Source organism: Microcaecilia unicolor, chromosome 3, assembly GCF_901765095.1.
Source record: "Microcaecilia unicolor chromosome 3, aMicUni1.1, whole genome shotgun sequence".
Taxonomy (NCBI): domain Eukaryota; kingdom Metazoa; phylum Chordata; class Amphibia; order Gymnophiona; family Siphonopidae; genus Microcaecilia; species Microcaecilia unicolor.
The window spans coordinates 236177875-236201376 of NC_044033.1; the positions used below are offsets into that span (position 1 = coordinate 236177875).

The 23502-nt window shown below is 44.3% G+C and overlaps 1 protein-coding gene across 1 annotated transcript in view; it reads right to left on the reverse strand.

Moving 5' to 3' along the window:
* Nucleotides 1-23502, reverse strand: part of LOC115464455 (extracellular calcium-sensing receptor-like) — a 71259-nt gene that overhangs the window by 14609 nt on the left and 33148 nt on the right. Inside the window, exon 3 of the mRNA XM_030194835.1 lies at nt 3652-4437. Within this exon, the coding sequence (XP_030050695.1) occupies nt 3652-4437 (786 nt within the window). The remainder of the gene's footprint in view (nt 1-3651; nt 4438-23502) is intronic.

The window sequence follows — 23502 nt, forward strand, 5'->3', positions numbered from 1 at the left end:
CCTACAGCTCCCAGCACAAGCAGGTTCTTGCAGACGAACTCTCCACCCTTCTACAGGCCCAAGCGGTCAAACCCGTTCCACCAGGGGAAGAAGGGCTGGGATTCTATTCCAGGTACTTCCTTGTGCAAAAGAAAACAGGGGGGATGCGTCCCATCCTAGACCTAAGGGACCTGGACAAATTTCTTGTCAGAGAAAAGTTCAGGATGGTTTCCCTAGGCACCCTTTGTCCCATGATTCAGAAAAACGATTGGCTGGGTCATCTTTTCACATTGAATGCATCAGCAATGGTATATAGTGCTGAGGAGAAAAGGGAAAACAACGGTAAAAGCATTAGATGGATGTTTACTTCATCACAATTGCAATATAATACATCAGGTACAAAAGGGCACAGGCTAGGGGAATTATATAGGCACCAGGCTGTAGCCACCTGCAGGTTATTTAGAATAGGAACTGTAACCAGAACTCCTCCCTCACCATGACTTAAGGGCTCAAGGCTGTGGTAGGCACACACCTCTGGCCACCTTGAAAATGGTTTGCAGGATAGAATTTAGAAAGGTTGTTGTTCCATAACTATGGAGGATTGTAGGACTTTGTTGAATAATGTGGAAAAGACATTCAGTGCATATATGCTTCCCCCCTCCCCACCCCCAGCAACCTTGAGAATGGGTGGGCACATCATAAAAGGGGACTGGGGTTCACCACATAAAGAAGGATGGAACCTAGCGGGGAGACACATGAGGTGGAAAGCGGGAGAAAAACTACCGGCTGTGGATACCCGTGAACCTGGTGAAAATAGAGGTAAGATTTGAATGCCTAGACCATGAGGGATGCACACATCCATTTTCAGGGCCTCTTCCCCTCCCCCACCTCACCCTACAGGCAGCCACAACTGAGTGTGTCCAATAGAGAACAAGACATCTGTACAATGAATTGGGTAGAAACAATCATGGCTCTCAGAGTCCAGTGTATTACAGTCCACTGCTGTCTCTTGCAATCCTCTTGACCAGCTGTCCTGCAAGATGAAAGAAGTTTTCAGCAATGTGTGTGTAGGTTACCACTGTTTCATAGCTTTGGGAGCCTTCCCCAATCCCTCCTCTTTTCCCATCACCAAACTCTGCATATCTCCTTCCCACACCTCTGTGCTGTAGCCACTGTGTCCTCTGCACTCCTTCCACAGTTCTGTCTACCCACCTGCCTGTGTGGCTCTCTTCCACATCTCTGTAGTACACTGCGCTCCTTGTCTCCAGCTCTGTACCATGTACAATCACATCTGTGGCTGTTTGTGAGTGCACTTGTAAGCTCTTTGAGCAGGGACTGTCTTTCTTCTATGTTTGTGCAGCGCTGCATACGCCTTGTAGCACTATAGAAATGATAAATAGTAGTAGTAGTAGCACTATGGGGGTTATGAGCCAATTCCACTGTAGGTAGCCTCTGTCACCTTTGGGGAGAAGCAGGATGAGAAAGATGAGTGTGTATTGTTGGGAGTGGGTACCTTGTGGAGGTGGGGGATGGAGTAGTGGGTTGTAGAGTGAGCTGGAGGGAGACAGTGCTGAGAGTTGCCCGGTGGAGAAGGTATAGTTTGGGCAGATCCATGCTGCACTTAGCTAGGAGCCATCTGCCGGTGATCTCCCTTCACTCAAACCTGCGGATGATTCCTGAGTGCTGCAATATATAGGCGTCATGGGTGGAACCTGGGTATCGGGCACACACGTCTAGAATCTCCCCCTGGGCGTCACACACAACTTGCATATTGAGTGAGTGAAATGCTTTCCTGTTCCTTTAAGTGGCCTCTCATGCCCGGGGGAATCTGAGTGTGACATGTGTGCAATGGTGCCTATGACTGAGGGGAAGCTAGCTACGGCGTAGAAGTCAGCCATGTTGTTCTGCAGGGCCTGGGGGGTGGTGGGGAAGGTGATGTACTCAGAGGTATGGGTAAGGAAGGCATCAAGGAACTGGGTGAGGCAGTTAGAAATGGAAGCCTGGGTGAGACCCGTGTTCATAGATAGGACAAACTGGAAACTCCCAGAGCCAGAAAAGATAGAAAAGCAGTGATCTTTAGGTACACAGGGATGGGGTTGTTCCTATGGGTCCTGGGCTGCAGGAGGGGTTTGAGCTGGTCACAAAGGTGCTGAATAGCAGCCCTATCAAAGCGATACCTAGTGAGACACTGCAGGTCAGTGAGGTCTAGGAAACTGCTACGGGGCCTGAAAACTCTGGGGCGTGAGTACCTCCTGCGGTGCCTCCCCTCTTCCTCCAACATATAAGCCACCTGTGCATTTAGTGCCTCCATTTCCCCACACTAAAGGTGCAATGCAGTGATACCAGTGCTCACCTCTCCCTACCAACTTGGTGAAACACAGCAGCAACAAACAGAAGCTGACATTCACTCTCTCACCACCGACAAACAATGCGGTCACACACAGCAGAGCCACACTGCAAGCACTCTCTGACCCACTACAAACTCTCCTGCCACACCCTCTAGGCACTCACTCTCCAAGCAGTCTTCACAAACACACTGCAGCAGTACACAGGACAAAGGGACAAACAGAGACTACAAACAGGTAAGGGAATGAAATATGAACTTGGGGACAGTGGATAGAGAAGGATAGGGGGAAGGGATGGGGGAGATAGAGGAAGGAGTAGTGGTGTCTGGGTTTGGGGGCTAGAAGGGGTAGGGAAAGCTGAAAAGGTAAAACACAAATGAGGCAGGTGAAGGTGAAAACGTTCCGATTACGGCACACAGACAAAGGTAACAGGTACTGAACAAACTCTCAGCTTTCTCTGCACACAACGATTCAGCTTTCTCTCCCAACAATGCTCTCGCCACTCTCCAACTCCACAAAATCACTAATGGGTCTAAAGACGACTTCCCCCTTACCTTGGCCGCTTTTATTTCAGGTCTAAGTAAGGACGCCCATGTTCCCACCCATGCGAAACCATTTCGCTAGCCATTATACGTAGGAGGCGCCCATCTCGTAACACCACCCATAACATGCCCCCTGTGGGGACTACATAGATGGGCATCCTCGTGCTGAGGACGTCCTTATGGCCCTGTTTCAATTATTGGATTTGGGCGACTTTCTTTCATAGGTACACCAATGTGCCTTTTGTGTCGCTTTTTGGATGCCCTTCTCTTTTAAAAATGAGCCTGATAGTCCTTCAACTTAACATCACTGAGCAGGCAAAACATAAGACAAACTGGTGATTTAATGCCATCTTATTAGATTGTTTAAATTTCTAAGATTATATCTCTATTTCATTCTATTCAAGGTATTTATATCCCACTAATATCAATACAGAATCTATGCGGGTTACATAATTTCAAAAACAAACATATAGAAACAAGAAAACCCTACAAAATAATTAATTCAAATACTTATTAAAAAGATGTCTTCAAACCTTTACGGAATTGTATATAGCTAGAAATCACCCAAATTTAATTTGTACAGGTATAGAATTCTACAATTTACTAGCTTGAAAAATAAAAGAACCATGCTTTTCTCTTTGCAATTAGCTTCATGACCATAATGTTTGACATGAAGCATCTATGTGAATATACAGACTTCACTGCTCCTGCTTCCCTTTCACACTGTGCAAACATATAGCATCTCTTCTTTCTGACAATAACATTCTTCTAACATAGGATATTACCTTCCATGGCAAAAAATCAGAAAAGCTCTCACTTTCTCCACTCCATATGGTAGTATTTCCAGATCTAGAAGTGATCATGTTATGCAGTGCATGTGCCAAGCTGTACACAGCATTGTATACATTATAGCTGTCCCCAGAGTTTATAATGTCACAGTGTAAGAGGTAAAAAGATGTTTCATCACTACTGCAGGATCTTTGGATGCTCTTGGGGCACTGGTTGTTACACAGGTCCTTCCACCACATCTCTATGAATGAATCATTTGGAAAAATGGCAGGGTTCACCTCACGGAGAAATTTGTGAAAATTTGGAATAATTTTCTTTCCCACTGAGAAACCTAAGGTGTTTCTTCTATCAACATAGTATGAGGGAAAGAAATATTTCCTTTCAGTTGTTATGATCCAGGCCTTTCCAGGTGTTTCCCAAATGAGACTTACAACCTCTGTGTAGTCTTTATTATAATACAAAATAATCACTTTAGTTGAAGATTTTTGGATGATCTCAGAAATTTTTTCCATATTTTGAAACCCAAGAGATTTGGAATGACTGAAGGTTTCTATGAATTCAATGCAACCTCCACTCTGCTCAATCCCTTTTCTCAGGATCTGCACAGCCCTCATGCTGTTCTCATCACTAGATGCAATGATACCGACCCAGGTCCAGCCATAATACTTCAAAAGTTTGACTATCCCTGCACAGAGGTGCAGATCACTGGGTACGGTTCGGTAGAAATAAGGAAACTCAACCTTGTCGTTCATGACAAGATTCCCTGAGGTGTAACTGATCTGCTGAAAATAAAATATTGTATTTATCAGCATCTTTTTCATGAAAAGATCACATTTTATTCATATATCAAATACTTAGAGCCTAATTATACTGTAAAGAGAGGAGGAGAAAACAGGTAAGACGATAAAGCAAGTAATATAGTAACATATTAATGATGGCAGAAAAAGACCTGAATGGTCCATCCAGTCTGCCCAGAAATCACATTCATTATCAACTGCTGATTACAGAAAAAAAATGAATATGATATACTTGATCATTGTCTCTCTTGGCAGTTCTGTGACACAGACCATAGAAGTCAGCCCAACTCTGTCCTTAGGTTCCAACTTAGGTTGCCGTCAAAGCACACTCCTGCCTGTCCAAATCTGTCTTGTGATTTGCAGGACACCAACAGTAAAGTCTGCTTGGCCCTGTCTTCATGTTCCAAATTACTGGAATTTCTATCAAAGCCCTCTCCAGCCCATCTTAAACCGATCTACCATACACAGGATCCAGACCATACAAGCTTGCCCCTTAGCTCTTCACAGCCAGAGTTGCTATCTACGTTATGATTTTTATACCATCAGTTTTCTAACTGAAAATGCTCTGTGTTCATCCCATGCCTTTTTGAATTCTGTCACCATTTTTTTCTTCACCACCTCCCTCGGGATAACATTCCGGTCATCAACCACCCTCTCTGTAAAAAATTATTTTCTGACATTACCCCTAAGTCCACCATCCCGCAACCTCAATTCATGTCCTCTAGTTTTACCATTTCCCTTCTCTGGGACACTGCTGAGCAAAAGGGAACTTTCCCCCATGTGACCTCTATTGCTGCTACTGATGAAATTCTGAAATAAAAGCCCCACCCTGAGACCTTCCTCCAGAAACTCAAACTCCACATATCCTTTGTTTATTAATTTCTTCACAAGGCAGATATTGTCGCCAGTTTTCCCCTTTCTGTGATCTCTTGTAGTTTATAAAAGCTAATGGGGTCTTTTACTTAGGCGCAACGGCATTTTTAACATGCGTTAAAAATAGGCGCGTGTTAAATACTAGAGACACCAATGTATTCCTAAGGGCGTCTTTAGCATTTTAGCACGTGCCTAGTTGTAACACCTGCTAAAAACGTCAGCACGCCTAAAAAGACCCCCCCTAACTTCTTTTTCTTACCTTGCCAGCTAGTACTTTTGAGAACTGTTGCTTTTATTTACTTTCCTTACAAAAAGGTTTGTTGCCCTTACTATAGCTCTTACAATAGATCCTTTCAGTTTTAACCACTGCTTTCCAACTTCTTCAGATATTCCCATCCAGACAACAATTCATTGAGGTAATCCCCCATCTAAACAAAGCTATTTTATTGAAGTCTAGAATCTTCACTTTTGATGAACCTTCTCTACACCTGTCTTAATATTATACCATACCAATAGCAATACATTGCTATTTTCTCCTTCAGCTTCTGTACATCAAGATTGTCATACAATTTAAGGATGGAAGGTTGTTTTACATATGACTGAACAGGGACAGCTGCAGAGGAAAGGCTCTGGGTTGGCCAAGGCTGTTCATTATGACTTCTGTTACCGGCAAAGGGCTGAAGATTGACCACCAGTGGAGGGGGATAGTGAAGGAGGGGAGCAGGAGTCATGGGAGAGAGGGAAGGAGCTGACGTCACAAGAGTTGAGGCTCTTGATCCATGGCAGGAAGGATGGGGAAGGATAAAAAAGCTGCTTTGGGTGCTGGCCCGACACACTGGTTCAGAACTGCTGAGTTACAGCAATTCACCTTGTTTCCAGGAACTAGAATCATGCAACCTGATACTTTGGTTTGTTTTATTCAGGAAAATACATTAGGTATAATGAAACTGCTGCTTAAATAAACCCCTACTATTATGGATATTATTCTTCAAATTATTACTTGCAACAAAATTCCCTCTCAGACTTCTTATTATACTAAGAATTAATAATTTTATACTTATGAGTTCAAATTATACATCATACATATTAATCACATTGGCCTTAAAGTTTGAACCATGTAGTTCATTTTACAAACTTTTGACTCTGAATCATCATCTAAATTCTACAATTTGTCACAGTTAAAAGGGTGAGAGGATAATAATTTGGTTTAATTTTGCTAAAGGTTGATGTTCTTTAAGGAAGGTTTATAGAAGAGTGAATGAAGTGAAATCAAAGATATCCCCTGACCTGTGGATAGTGGTATATCCTGGACAGGCTAGAAAACTGGCTCGAATGCTCAGCTGGAAGACCTTCAATAACAGCAGCCAGTGGTCCAGATGTTTTGCAGATGTAATTTGGGATCCCAGTGTCCATTCCTGAAAATATGCTCGTGGCAGCTGTATACATTAGTAATAAGTTGTTATAAGGGTTATAAATATGGAACCCCAATGTAAGGTTGGGTAAGAGCTCCGAGCTGTTGTTAATCTCCTCCACCGCAGACACAAAGGCCAGAAAGTTGTAATAGTTCGATGGTATAGGGCTTTAAGGACAATAAATGTCATTTAATATAAAATTAGCATCAAACAGATACAGAAATACAGACATTAGTAGAATACAAGAGTAAAATAGGTTTAGAATAAGGGTTTGAAGCATTGTTTGTGATAAGCTTTACATATTGGTCTGATAACAAAGACCAAAGCGTGTATGCTCCAGGTTCATCACAACTTAATTGTATTTCTTTCCTCTTTTTCCCTTCTCCCATATTTTTTTCTATTCTTCAGCCATGAATCAGGCCACAGCAAGTAACATAGTAACATAGAGGGGAATAATCGAACGGGGGCACCCATCTCTAAGGGCGCCCATCTCTAAGGACGGCCCCTTAAAGGGATGGGGCAACCCGTATTATCAAAACAAGATGGACGTCCATCTTTTGTTTCGATAATACAGTCTGGGACGCCCAAATCATGAAATTTAGGTCGACCTTAGAGATGGTCGTCCCTGGTTTTTGGCAATAATGGAAACCGAGGACGCCCATCTCAGAAATGACCAAATCCAAGCCATTTGGTCATGGGAGGAGCCAGCATTCGTAGTGCACTGGTCCCACTAACTGAATGGCCCTTCCCTTACTGAGCCGGAAAGGAATGGGCATGCATGAAGGAAATTGCATGCAAATAAGCTGCTCGCTGTTAGCTCATTTGCAAGCAATTTCCTTCCTAAAGAGGGGAAGCAATGGCAGTTGAGGACATCCTCGTCCAAAATGTGGATGTTTCTGTGAAAAGGATGTCCATGCCTTTGCTATGCCTCCAATACCCTCTTAATTTATCTTTTTGGATTTTGGATCACAGGTAGCAGCAGTGGGATTTGAACCAGCCACCTTGGGATTGCAAGACCAGTGCTCTAACCACTAGACCACTCCTCAATGCAACTCCCTTGAAATTTGGCCATCCCTGTGAGTGGTGGGGCAGTTTGCAGGTCCCTGAAGGAGAGGTATGTGTGTGTCAGTGGAGGCATAACGAAGGCATGGACGTCCTTCTTTCAAACATTTTGGACGTCCTCAACTGCCGTCACAGGGAAGGACGTCCTCAACTGCCGTCGCAGGGACGGAAGCATAGCGAAGGACATATTCTAAAAAAAAAAAGACAAAAGTTTTTGAAGTTGTTTCTCGGGGTGGGAGGTGGGGAAGTCAGGGGATGTCATCCCCAATTCCCTCCGGTGGTCATCTGGTCAGTTCGGGCACCTTTTTGATGTTTGGTCGTGAAAAAAAATGGACCAAGTAAAGTCGGCCAAATGCTCGGCAGGGATGCCCTTCTTTTTTCCATTATCGGCCAAGGACGCCCCATATGTTAACCACGCCCCCGTCCCACCTTCGGTACACTGCCAACATGCCCCCTTGAACTTTGGTTGTCCCTGCGACAGAAAGCAGTTGACGCCCAAAATCGGCTTTTGATTATGCCGATTTGGGCGACCTTAGGAGAAGGACGCCCATCTCCTGATTTGTGTCAGAAGATGGGTGCCCTTCTCCTTCGAAAATAAGCAGGATAGTAATATAGTAGATGACGGCAGAGAAAGACCTGCACGGTCCATCCAGTCTGCCCAACAAGATAAACTCATATGTGTTACCTTTTGTGTATACCTGACCTTGATTAGTATCTGCCATTTTCACGGCACAGACTGTAGAAGTCTGCCCAGCACTAGCCCCGCCTCCCAACCACCAGCCCCGCCCCCCCAACCACTGGCTCTGCACATCTTACCTTCATTCACACACCCATAATCACTAGATTCTAGCACCTCTCTTTCTCTGCCTAAACATATGCATCTAAACCAACAATATGGAGGGGCATGTTCGATAGTTCATATAAATCAGACTTTGGATGTTTTGAGCTAAACATACCAACTCCGAATAAGAAAAAAACACATTTTAAAAAAAAGAAAAACATCTATCTTTTTTTTTCTAAAATACTGTTTTGAACAAGGTTTTGTGCTTTATGCATTTATCTTTTTAAGCAATTTTCAAAAACAAAATGAACAAGTTAAAATTTGACAAAATCATGCCATTGGGATGTAGGATGTAGGAGGGGCCAACATTTTGAGCAGACTGGTTCCTCAGATACGGCAGGAGAGCAATTGGGCACCTCAGGGGGCAATGCAGCGAACTTCATATAAATGCTCCCAGGTATACATCTCACCATTGCTCCCTTACCTTGTCTGCTGAGCCCTATAAAATCCACCACACCCATCTGTACACCACTATAATAGCCAATATGGGTGAAGGGGGCATGTATATATGGGTACAGTGGGTTTCTAGTGAGTTTTGGAGGGCTCACAGTTTCCACCACAAGTATAACAGGTAGTAAGAGGTATAGGCCTGGGCCACCTGTCTACAGTGTACTTCATCTACCACCACACCACTTCTGGGACCTGTATGCTGCTCTGATGGACCTTGCTATTTATTTATTTGTAGCATTTGTATCCCACTGTCAGGTTCTCAGGTTCAGAGCCCGCGGGGCCGGGCTCTGGAGCAAACGTGAGCCCTTGGGCTGCTGACAAGGAGCAACAGCAGCAGGCAAAACCCACCAACCAAAACTGGGCAAGCACACCGGCACCGGCAGGGACTGCAGGCACCGCCCAGTGAGCCGGAACACATGGACTGGAATTCCCCAGACTGGAGGACACAGGACTGGAACACTGGACTGCAACACTGGACTGGAATCCCCCGGACTGGAGGACACAGGACTGGAACACACACCGGACCAGAACACACTGGACTGGAGCGCACCAGACTGGAACACACTGGACTGGAGCACACTGGACTGGTCTGTACAGCTTCACCTGCACTTAGCCACTGCCCCCCAAGGGTTGAGCACTTGGGTTCGAGTGGCCGGCAGGACTTACCGGATACCGGATGAAACAGGGACCAGGACTGGAAACAGAAGTACTCCTAAATCCTAAACTGACCTAAGTGCTCCCAAGCCCTAAACCAGCAGAAGTGTTCCTAACAGTAAACTAACAAAAGGACTTCCTAAGCCCTATACTAACAGGAGTGCCACTAGGCACTAAGCTAACAAGAGTGCCCCTAGGCACTAAACTAACAGGAGTGCCCTTCACAGCACCAAAAGGGAAAGCAGGGGAGCCACAAGGAAAAAGCAGGGAAGCTAAATACATAAGCCAAAAGTGCTTCCAAAGCACCAGACCCAACCGTGCTTCTAAAGCACCAAACACAGCAGCAAAGACTGCAATGCTCCCAACAGCACAAACACCAGAAGTACTTCTAACAGCCAAATCTGCAGTGTTCCTAACAACACCAAACCCTGAAGTACTTCTATCAGCAACAGAGCTTCCAAAGCCCTACACACAGCAGTGCTTCCAAAGCACCAAGAGGGAAAAGCAGGGGAACCACAAGGGAAAAGCAGGAAAGCTAAACACACAGACACCTGGACCTTTAGCAAAAGCAAGCAGGGAAACTAGACACAAAGTCAGAAGTGCACACTGCACCACCCTACCTAAAGCAAATGTTGCAAAGCCCCTGAAGGAAAGAACACCACTTCTTTATCAAGGCCCTCCCAGATGATGTCACACTCCCTAGCCCCAGACAGCACACTGAAACCCAGAGAGGCCCAACCCACACCAATGCAGTACCGTGAAGCACTTGAAGCCAGTATACCCAAAGAGAGGTAGAGCTAACACAGTCCACACATACAGCTGTAGTAAAGTGAAACAATTAGTGTCATGCTGCTGGAAGCTGCCAGCATAGAGAGAGAGAGAGCTAGCTCAGAAAGGACAGACAAAAGAAACAGAAGCCAGCTAAGAAGCTGACCACCAGGAAAAGGTAAATTTGAGAGGGGTTCTGACCACGATCATAACACCCACATTTTCCCACCAATTTGCAGGCTCAATGTAGCATCTGAGGCTGTCATAGAAGCTGGTGAGTACTATTTTTATTCATATTTCTTGGTAGTGGGAAGCAGTGGCGTTCCTAGGGGGGGCTGACACCCAGGGCAGATCGCCAATGCGCCCCGCCCCCTGGGTGCAGCGCCCCCCCCCCCCAGAACAACACGATGCCCCCCCCCCCCACCGGCGAAAACCCCCCCAATCCCCCGGTGAAAGAAACCCCCCCCTGGGTGCACGCTGCTGGGGGGGGGGGGTGCCGCGCACCAGCCAGCTCTTTGTTTTCATGCTCCCTCTGCCTCGGAACAGGAAGTAACCTGTTCCGGGGCAAAGGGAGCATGGAAACGAAGAGCCGGCAGGCGCGCGGCACCCCCCCCCCAGCGGTGTGCACCCGGGGCAGACCGCCCCCACCGCCCCCCCCTTGGTACGCCACTGGTGGGAAGGGGTCAGTGATCTCTAGGGGAGTAAGGGGAGGGGTTCCTGAGCTCAGTGGTCACCTGGTCATTTAGGGCACATTTTTGTGTCTTGCTCATTGGAAAAAACAGGTCTACACCAAAACACTGAAGATTTCACCTTAGATGTTTTGGTTTTATTCCATTATGGCTATAAAACGTCCCAAGTATTACGCACACCCTAATTCCAATTTTGAAATACCTCTTAGACATCCCCTTGTGATTTGGACACACTGCAGATGAAATACATAGATAGATGTCTGCAAAACAGGTTTCGTAAAAAACGATTTGGATATTTAGAGAAAAAAAATCCATCCAAATGGTGCTTTGTGACGCTTTTTGGACATTTTTCTCTTTTGAAAATGAGCCCCATAACCTCTCCACCCAAGATTATTCAGGAACCAAAGGAGGTTGGTTGAGGGAGTGGTATTGGGGGAGATTGCATGCTTGGAAGTACAGGCCAAAATCCCCAATTCCCAGCAACAAAAGAGAGGCCAGACTCATGATGGAACAGCTAGAAATTTTAGCAGAAGTACACATAAGCCATAGGTGAAGATGTCCCAGAGTGCAAGGAGAAAGAAAAAAAGGAACTGGGAGATCATAAGAGGAAGAAGAGAAAAGACAGGGTAAGAACAAGGAGGAAGAGGAGGTGAGGTGGGAGAAGACCACTAAACTTCAATGAAGACATAAGACATAAGCATTGCCATGCTGGGACAGACCAAGGGTCCATCGAGCCCAGCACCCTGTCTCCGACAACGGCCAAAAGAACAAGCATTTCGTCCCACCCATCGCAGAAATAGTGGATTATTCCTACGTCCATTCAATAACATTCTATGTCCTTTCCCTCCAGGAAGCCGTCTAACCTTTTTTAAAACTCTGCTAAGCCAACCACCCCAATGAATTACACAGTCTAATCACGCGCTGAGTGAAGAAAAACTTCCTCTGATTCGTTTTAAATTTACTACACTGCAGCTTCATCGCATGCCCCCTTGTCCTAGTATTTTTAGAAAGCGTAAACAGACGCTCCACATCAACCCATTCCATTCCACTCATTATCTTATAGACCTCTATCATATCTCCCCTCAGCCGCCTTTTCTCCAAGCTGAAGAGCCCCAGCTGCTTTAGCCTTTCCTCAAAGGGAAGTTGTCCCATCCCCTGAATCATCTTTGTCGCCCTTCTCTGCACCTTTTTCAATTCCACTATATCTTTTTTGAGGTGCGGCGACCAGAATTGAACACAATTCTCAAGGTGCGGTCGCACCATGGAGCGATTCAATGGCATAATAATATCCTCATTTTTGTTTTCCATCCCTTTCCTAATAATACCCAACATTCTATTTGCTTTCCTAGCCACAGCAGCACATTGAGCAGATTTCAACATAACATCAATGATGACACCTAGATCCCTTTCTCGGTCTGTGACTCATAACGCAGAACCTTGCATGACGTAGTTATAGTTTGGATTCCTCTTTTCCACATGCATCACTTTGCACTTGCTCACATTAAACGGCATCTGCCATCTAGATGCCCAGTCTCCCAGTCTCGTAAGGTCCTCTTGTAATTTTTCACAATCCTCCCGCGATTTAATGACTTTGAATAACTTTGTGTCATCAGCAAATTTAATTACCTCACTAGTTACTCCTATCTCTAGGTCATTTATAAATATGTTAAAAAGCAGCGGTCCCAGCACAAACCCCTGGGGAACCCCACTAACTACCCTTCTCCGTTGAGAATACTGACCATTTAACCCTACTCTCTGTTTTCTATCTTTTAACCAGTTTTTAATCCACAATAGAACACTACCTCCTATCCCATGACTCTCCAATTTCCTCTGGAGTCTTTCATGAGGTACTTTGTCAAACGCCTTCTGAAAGTCCAGATGCACAATATCAACCGGCTCACCTTTATCCACGTTTGTTCACCCCTTCAAAGAAATGTAGTAGATTGGTGCGACTAGGAAAGCGAATAGAATGTTTGTTATTATTAGGAAAGGTATGGAAAACAGGTGTGAAGATGTTATAATGCCGTTGTATCGCTCCATGGTGCGACCGCACCTTGAGTATTGTGTTCAATTCTGGTCACCGCATCTCAAGAAAGATAAAGTAGAATTGGAAAAGGTGCAGTGAAGGGCGACTAAAATGATAGCGGGGATGGGACGGCTTTCCTATGAAGAAAGACTAAGGAGGCTAGGGCTTTCCAGCTTGGAGAAGAGACAGCTGAGGGGAGACATGATAGAGGTATATAAAATAATGAGTGGAGTGGAACAGGTGGATGTGAAGCGTCTGTTCACGCTTTCCGAAAATACTAAGACTAGGGGGCATGCGATGAAACTACAGTGTAGTAAATTTAAAACAAATCAGAGAAAATTTTTCTTCACCCAACGCATAATTAAACCCTGGAATTTGTTGCCGGAGAACATGGTGAAGGCGGTTAGCTTAGCAGAGTTTTAAAAGGGGTTAGACGGTTTCCTAAAGAACAAGTCCATAAACCACTACTAAATGGACTTGGGAAAAATCCACAATTCCAGGAATAACATGTATAGAATGTTTGTACGTTTGGGAAGCTTGCCAGGTGCCTTTGGCCTGGATTGGCCGCTGTCGTGGACAGGATGCTGGGCTCGATGGACCCTTGGGCTTTTCCCAGTGTGGCATTACTTATGTATTTATGACTTCCCTTCACTAAATCCATGTTGACTTTGTTCCCTTAGTCCATTAGTCCATGCTTTTGAATGTGCTCTTTAATTTTGTTCTTTATAATAGTTGACTATTTTAAAATTTGTAATCCAATTTATTTTTATGGGTAACTACAGTTGACATTTGTGGAAAATAGCAGACAGCTCACAGGAAAACCCTCAGGTTACTACATCAGTGCCTGAATACTCTGTTCACATGAATAACTTTCCTAAATCTTAATGGACAGATATTGTGTTTTTAATTTCATGGGCTATACAGGCAAACACTTCACTTGTTATGTGGTGTCAAGCGTCAGATGTAATCATTTGTACATTAAAGCACTGCACTGAGCTTCAGCACAAAATGTTCTAATGCATATGCAGAACTTTACTCTTGATACAGTAAACTAATGACAAGCAAATTACTGATGAATTAGAAAATGTGCAATGACAGAAAAATAGCACATACCACAGACTGCTGCAGCAGGCATGTTTATTTCCCTCCCTGTTAGGTGTCACCATTTTTACAGATCAGTAGACAAAATCAAAATGCTGTTGTGATCTGGATTGCTGTGGCTACTAGGTTGCTCAGGATCAGTTGGGAGGGTGGCTACCTCAGCTGAAGTAAAGTTTCTGCACTAAAGGAGAGCTAGGATGGAGGTAATTCATACAATTCGGAAGAAATGGACAGGGACTTAATTGAAGACATCCGCAAGATAGCTAGGAAAGGGGAAGTACTACTGATAGGTGACTTCAATATGCCGTATGTTGATTGGGGTGTCCCTGTTGTGGGGTCATCCAGAAGCAAAGAGATCTTAGATTCCCTACAGGAAGAATTGTTCCAGCAGTGGGTAACGGAACCAACACGGGATTGAGCTATTCTGGACCTGGTGCTTACGAATGGAGAGTAAGTTTCTGACGTCAAGGCGGCAGACCATTTAGCATCTAGTGATCATCGTATGGTATGGTTCAATATTAAAATAGAAGAGAAGGCTCATTCGAGATTGAAGGTCCTGGATTTCAAAGGAACTAACTTTGCCGAGATGGGGGAATTTCTCAAGGAACAGTTAGCAGGATGGGAACAGCTGAAGGATGTAGAACAGCAATGGACAAGACTTAAAGGAGCTATATTAAAGGCAACTAACCTTTATGTTAGAAAATTACATAAAAGTAAGAGGAAAAGAAGACCTCTCTGGTTCTCGAATGTAGTAGCTGAAAAGATAAGGATAAGGAGGATAGCCTTTGAACATTATAAGACAACTCAGAAAGATGAAGACAGGACAGAATTCCTAAATAAGCGAAGAGAAGCTGGAAAAGCTATCAGGAAAGCGAAGCAGCAAATGGAGGAAAAGATAGCTAATACAGTAAAATTTGGAGATAAGACCTTTTTCAGATATGTAAGTGACAAGAGGAAGTGCCATAATAGCATTGTGAGGCTCAAAGCTGAGGGAGAGAAATGTGGCGGGAGGCGGGGATAGTGCTGGGCAGACTTACATGGTCTGTGCCCTGAAAAGGACAGGTACAAATCACGGTAAGGTATACACAAAAAGTAGCACATATGAGTTTATCTTGTTGGGCAGACTGGATGGACCATGCAGGTCTTTTTCTGCCGTCATCTACTATGTTACTATGTTACTATGATAAGGATAAAGCTGAACTTCTTAACAATTATTTTAGCTTTGTGTTCATGAATGAAAGACCGGGGGTAGGGCTGCAGAAAACAAAGGCTAAAGGGGATGTATGTATGGTAGACCAAGACCCATTTACGGAGGACTGTGTTCGTGAGGAGCTTGCCAAACTAAAAGTATAGGGGATACTGCTGGGCAGACTTATATGGTCTGTGCCAGAGCCGATGGTAGGAGGCGGGACTGGTGGTTGGGAGGCGGGGATAATGCTGGGCTGACTTATACGGTCTGTGCCCTGAAGAGGACAGGTACAAGTCAAGGTAGGGTATACACAAAAAGTAGCACATATGAGTTTAACTTGTTGGGCAGACTGGATGGACCATGCAGGTCTTTTTCTGCCGTCATCTACTATGTTACTATGTAAGTAGACAGAGCGATGGGGCCTGATGGGATACACCCGAGGGTGCTTAAGGAACTCGCAGGAGTTCTGTCGGCTCCACTGACGGACCTCTTCAATGCTTCCTTAGAAACTGGAGTGGTCCCAGTGCTGCAGAAGGACGGATGTGGTTCCTTTGCACAAGAGTGGAAGTAAGGAGGAGGTTGGGAATTACAGACCTGTCAGTCTGAACTCGGTGATGAGTAAGCTAATGGAAACATTTCTAAAGAGGAGGATTGTGAGATTTCTTGAACTACATGGAATGCGGGACCCGAGGCAGCATGGCTTCACTAGTGGCAGGTCATGTCAGACAAATCTGACTGTCTTCTTCGACTGGGTGACCAAACAGTTGGATGTGGGAGGAGCGCTTGATGTGGTATACTTGGATTTCAGCAAAGCCTTTGACACGGTTCCACACAGGCGACTGATAAACAAATTGAGCGCCCTTGGTATGGGACCTAGAGTAACTGATTGGGTTAAAAATTGGTTGAATGGTAGGAGACAGAGGATAGTGGTAAATGGAGCTTGCTCTGAACAAAAGGATGTCATCAGTGGAGTACCGCAAGGATCGGTCCTAGGGCTGGCTCTTTTTAACGTCTTTGTGAATGATATTGCGGAAGGGCTGTCTGGTAAGGTTTGTCTCTTTGCGGATGATACTAAACTCTACAACAGGGTGGACACCCTGGAGGGTGTGAATGACATGAGAAAGGACTTAGCGAAGTTAGAAGAATGGACTGATATTTGGCAACTAAGGTTTAATCCCAAAAAATGCAGGGTCATGCACTTGAGTTGCAAAATTCTGAGGGATCGGTACAGTGTAGGGGGTGAAGTGCTTCAGTGTACGAAGGAAGAGCGGGATGGGGGTGATTGTGCCTGATGACCTTAAAGCTTCCAAACAGGTAGAAAAAGCGACGGTCAAAGCCAGAAGGATGCTTGGGTGCATAAAGAGAGGCATGACCAGCAGGAAAAAGGAGGTGATAGTGCCGTTGTATAAGTCTCTAGTGAGGCCTCATTTGGAGTACTGCGTACAGTTCTGGAGATCGCACCTACGGAAAGATATAAACAGGATGAAGTCAGTCCAGAGGGTGGCTATGAAATTAGTAAGCGGTCTTGAATGCAAAAATTATAGGGATAGGCTTATGAACCTCAATATGTATACGCTGGAAGAGAGGAGGGAGAGAGGTGACATGATAGAAATGTTTAAATATCTCAAAGGCATTTATGTACAGGAAGAGAGCCTTTTTCAAATGAAGGAGAGCTCTGGAATGAGGGGGCATATGACAAAGTTAAGAGGGAATAGGCTTAGGAGTAACCTAAGGAAGTATTATTTCACAGAAAGGGTGGTGGAGGCGTGGAATGGCCTCCCGGTGGAGGTGATGGAGTCTAGGACTGTTCCAGAATTTAAAAAGGCATGGGATAAGCATGTGGGATCGCTTAGGAACAGGAAGAATTAGGAGTTACAGAGGATGGGCAGACTGGATGGGTCATATGGCCTTTATCTGCCGTCATGTTTCTATGTTTCTAAAAGTAAGCAAAATGGTGTATTGTCTGAAGACTAAGTTACACACAGAGGGGCTGAAGGAGATAAAAAAACACTCGATATAAGAAGACATGCAAAAGGAAGAAATAATGCAAGTTTTCAAATACTTATATGCTACGAATAAGGTACAAACAAGTAGTATTTTCAAAAAAATGAAAGCTCAATTTTAAAAGGATGTCAAAGGAAATAAGAAGGGGAGAACCTCAAAAAAAAAAAAGGATGTGATTTTTTGTTTCTTTCTTGGAGAGTATGGTGGATATTTAAAGTAGTTCAATAGTAAACAGCAGCAAAATGATAACATGCTTTGGAAAAATACGGGGAGGTCACTTTTCACAATACGTTTACCCAGGATCTGAAGCTGTCTGAAAACTTTTCACTCTGTTCATTGGAAGAAATAGACACAGGGAAAAGTACATTTTTATCTGCCCTAAAGGTATTGAGGTATTGAGAGAGACGACACCACATCCAGTTGCTTATTTTTACATAGATTTTATGGGAAAAATATTTATCGATAAAGAGATTAAATTCTTAGCAGGTCCTTTTACCCCAGGGTACATTTCAATGGGGAAATACTCATAATTAATGTGAGAGAATTGATAAACTGTAATTGTGTTATATTTGCAGTTCATGCCAGTGACTAATGAAAAAAAAAATACAAGCCTGTCTCATGTAGGAACTAAGCCATGATTCTACTTACTAGGTATGTCCATCAAATGAAGGAACAGTTGTGAAGGATGGATGATGAAATGGAGAAAAGTTTTCTACAGTTACAAGTCCCCCGATCATGATATCCCCATCCCTATGTAAACCTGGTCGTAGCTGCATTGATAGGTAGTTTCCAAGACTGCACTGACACTCAGCCGTCTTCCACAGGATGTCACAGAGCATCAATACAATCAGAACCAGATGAGCTTCCATTTTTAGTGCTGTGAATCAGCTTCTACTGTGACAATGCTCACTCTTCCCACTCCAAATGTAACAGCTGGGCATGGTGTGGGATGCTGTATGGTTCCTGATTGTCCTATCTAACTAAATATTTGAATGATGGGCAGAAAACATTAAGTATTAAACTGCAGTGAAGTAGACCTGTCCATTTACACACAAGAAGGATGAAGAAAGACAGTAAAATTATAATGCTTATGGTGAAGTGACCATTCTATTTCTAGCTGAGCTCCAACACCTGTGAGGACATAATATGGTCTCTGTTGGGCCTGATGTTCAGAGGTTCATCCTTAAGGGATATCTGCTCCTGACAGCTGTATTTATCTTGAAATAGAAGTTGTTTCTTTTAAATATAACCTTATATATCCTTTGTCTTCATTAACTTAAAGATAAATATTAATTTAATTGGAATGCTTTTGTTGATCACTGTATAACACAATATTGTATTACAGGTGATGGTAATAGAAAAAGATGAAAAAGCACATCCACTCTGCACAGTTATTGTGTCCATACTGCCTTGGATACATCTGAGATTCCAGTTAGAGTGAAACTAATTACAAGGCATCTCTCCAGGACAGTCTATTCAGCTCCTTCCCTGGTAATCCAGCACCTTGAATAGCAGGGCACATCTGATCCCTATTACTACCATCCTGTACCCCATCTTTCCCACATTTAACCACAAGGCTTTGCAATAATTAGAATATATATGCTTGATACGGATTTGTTCTGCTGGCCTAAGGTAAACCATAAAGCCAGCGAGGTCAGTAGATTCAATCCTACTACCTATATACGTAGATAATGGCCTTGCCTCTATGGATTATGTTAAACACATTGTCTTATCCTCTGTTCCCCACATAATAATTACAAACCCACAACCCTAAACACTCGTGATCATTCTCTTCCTATTTCTGATAGCCTCAAAATTTTAGGTGTTACAATTGATCGCCATCTTACACTTGAAAGCCAAGTTAACTCCATTATAAAGAAGATGTTTCATTCTATGTGGAAACTTAAACATCTAAGACCTTACTTCCCGAGGGAAACATTCCGTAACTTGACACAAATAATGGTTCTGAGGCATGCAGATTACTGCAATGGAATATATGCGGGATGTAAAGAACAGCTCATGAAGAAACTCCAGACAGCCCAAAACACAGCTGCCAGGCTGATATTCGGCAAAACACAATTCGATAGTGCCAAACCTCTCCGAGTAAAACTGCATTGGCTCCCAATCAAGGAACACATTGCCTTCAAAATTTGCTCTTTGGTCCACAAGATTATCTATGGTGAAACTCCAGGATACATGGTTGACTTGATAGATCTTCTGACCAGAAATAGAAGTAGTACATCACATACTTATCCACTATCCGAGCTGCATAGGACTCAGATATAAATCAACTTATGCATACAATTTCTCCTATTTAGGCACACAAATGTGGAATGCACTACCAAAGACTGTGAAAACGATTTATGACCATCTTAACTTCAGGAGATCATTAAAGACTTACCTGTTTTGCAAGGCCTATCCCACTGACCCTACTTAAATGCATCAACTATGCAACACAACATAACCGTAGATCGTATTGGACATTATATATTCCTTATTATCGTTGACCCTTATTGTACCTTATACCCTAACCTTACCTGACCCCTATTTCAATCTATATTTGTTTACCCTACCGGACTTGGCTTCGCCTTTACGGTATTTTGTAAGCCACATTGAGCCTGCTAATGGGTGGGAAAATGTAGGACACAAATGTTACAAATAAATAAACATAAGTGCAAACTCTTAATTTAAACCAGTTAAATTGTTGATGCCATGCACTGTATGAGTAATGTATTGTCCAGTTAGGGAAGTCAGAGGTTTAATTCTACATCGTTTGCAAACTATTTCCCAGAATTCAGGAAATGTATTTGGAAGTTTCAAACATTTATGTTAATAAAAGTTTTTTTAAACACGTTAACACTTTTTTAAACAAGTGTTAGGAGAATGTGTGTGGAAAAAATATGTCTTACCTGATAATTTTCTTTCCATTAATCGCAACCAGGGCTGGTGTTACAACAGCTGAAGTCCAGGTCATAAATTAAGGAAGGGACCCCCTATCTAATCCCCTCTCCTCCCTGCCCACCATTATTACCATACATAAAATAAATTTAAATGACTTCTTAAAACACAAAACACAGACAGACTTTCACTAAATACAGAACAAAGGATCACACCTGGAATTAACTGCAGAGGTTTGCAAAGCGGCACCATGGGTCTAATAGAGGTGGCCTGGAACATCAGAAAGCACCACTTAAGCAGTGCCTGTGAACAGTGGAGCTGGAGAATATGCACAGAAGTGGAGCCTGCTCAGAGTGTCCTAGTGCAGGAGACCCTAGAAAGGCAAATGGAAGCTTGACCACTGTTTGGAATACTAGATACTGGACTAGATGGACCAATGGTCTGACCCAGTATGTCTACCCTTATGTTCTTATGTTATGTTCTCTGGTACAAATTCAGGAGAGCTGTGCTAGTCTCTGGGAGTTGTACTAGTAAATTAAATCCCCTGTTTATATAGTGATCAGATGGCTGCTGGGGTAGAGGGATACTGGTTTGTGCATAGAAGTGGGATTCATGATCACCTGCTCAAAGTAAAAAGTAATGCACATCCTTTCCATTTAACAGTTTCCCTGCAAAAGGCCAAAACAGCAGTTTTAGAATGCCAGCTGTCCTTCCTCAGCCACGAGCCACTGCAGCTCCTTGTGACCATTGGTAAGTCACATGGAAGGGCATTTTCGATATGATGTCTAAGTCCAATTTTGGACGATTTACAAAAAGCATCCAAAACCTGAATAGCAAAGAAGGTCATTTTTAAGAAAGAAAAACATCTGTCTTTTGTTTTCAAAAATAGAAGGTTTTTTGATTTGGACGTTTTATTTTTTTGGTCCATTTTCGAGTGCAAAATGCACAAAATCAAGCCATTGGGATGTAGGAAGAGCCAGCATTTTTAGTACACAGATCCCCCTGACACCCCAGGAAAGCATTAAGGCACCCTAGGGGGCACTGCAGTGGACTTCATAGAATGCTCCCAGGTACACATCTGACCATTGCTCCCTTACCTTGTCTGCTGAGCCCCCCCCCCCAAAACCCCCAACTGTACACCACTACCATAGCCCTTATGGGTAAAGGGGGCACCTATATGTGGGTACAGCGGGTTTCTGGTGAGTTTTGGAGGGCTCAGAATTTCTTCCACAAGTGTAACCGGTAGGGGGAGGTAGAAGCCTGGGTCCACCTTTCTGCAGTGCACTGCACCCACCACTAGACTACTCCATGGACCTGCAAACTGTTCTAGTGGACCTGAGTATAACATCTGAGGCTGGCATGGAGGCCAGGGCTGCCGAGAGGGGGGACAGGGGGGACAAAATTCCCCGGGCCCGGACCTCCAGGGGGGCCGGCTCCGCATGTCCCTTGCATGCAGCATTCTTTTCTTCATCCGTCGCCGGCAGCGCTGCCATTCATTCTCACAGGCAGCTCCGCTCCCCTCTGCCGCGTCTATCCAGCCCTCTCTGATGCACTTCCTGTTTACGTAACGTAGGGCCAGAAGGATGCGGCAGAGGGAAGCGGAGCTGCCTGTGAGAATGAATGGCAGCACTGCCGGCGATGAATGAAGAAAAGTAAAACGGTTAAACGCGTGCGGGGGGTAGGAAGGAATGGCAGGGGGGTAGGAAGGAATGGCGAGCGAGGAGGGCTGTTGGGGAGCTGAGGGCAGGGAGAATCGCTGGACAATGGATGGGAGGGCAGAGGGTGAGGAAATCGCTGGATGAGGAGGGCAGAGCAGGGGGAGAGAGAAGAGATCGCTGGGCATGGAGAGGAGTGGAGGGAAGGGGAGGGCAGTGGGGGAGAGAAGAGATCGCTGGACAGGAGGGGAGGGCAGGGCAGGGGGAGAGAACAAAGAGATCGTTGGACAGGAGAGGAGGGCAGGGGGGAGAGAAGAGATCACTGGACAGAAGAGGAGGGCAGGGCAGGGGGGAGAAGAGATCGCTGGAGAGGAGGGGAGGGCATGGGAGAGAGGAGAATTGCTGAACATGGATGGATGAATGGAGGGGCAGGGGAGAGAGGAAATTTACTGGATATGGGTGTATGGAGGAGAGGCCAGGGGAGAATGGAGAGTTGCTGGACATGGATGGATGGAGGGGAGGGAAGTCAGGAAGGAGATGCACATGGATGGAGGGCAGTTAAGAAAGGAGAAATGTTGGACAAGTTTGGAAGGAAGGAGATGCACATGGATGGAGGGGAAGGGAGAGAGGAGAAATGCTGGACATGGATGGAGGGTAGGGAAGACAGAGGAAGTAGATGCACATGGATGGAGGGGAGGGGAGTGAGGAGAAATGCTGGATATGGATGGAGGGAAAATTGCTGAATTTAAGGGCTGGATCGGAACACTTTGAGGGTAGATGCTGAAACTGGAGGAAGGATAGGGACAGGGCTACAGATGGTAGACAGGACGCATAAGGACACAGGAGGATGGTGGGCATGGTGAGAGAAAAAATATTAAATGGAAAGAAGACACTACATAAAACAGAAGACGCTGAGACCAAAGCGAATGGAAAAACTAAATGATCAGACAACAAAGGTAGAAAAAAATATTTTATTCAGAATTTATTAATTGGAATATGTCAGCTTTTGGAAATGTGCGTCTATGATATTTTTCATGTAAGTTTCCATTGTTCTAGTATTGCTGCATGCTGAGTCTGACTTTTTGAGGTAACTTTCCAGTTCAGTATTTTGCCTTCATATTTTTTTATTTCTAGTTCCTTGTGTCATATCTGTTGTCATGTGTTTTTCATGTGTGATCAAGGTGCAGTATTCTGCTAGCGTGTAGTATTTGCAGCCCTTTTTGTTTTTTGTTTTGTTTCACTAGGTTGTGTACTGGTGTTTTAGATCCCGGTGTAATTATAGCGCTGCCTTTCCATGCATAAGGTTGCAGCTCATCCTGTCCTTGGAATTAGTGCTGTTATGGTTTGGTAAGGTTATGAGTGGGTTTTTGCACAAGTTTGTGTATAGTGTTTTGCAGTGGAGAGATTGTGTTTTGGCCTTACTGAGGT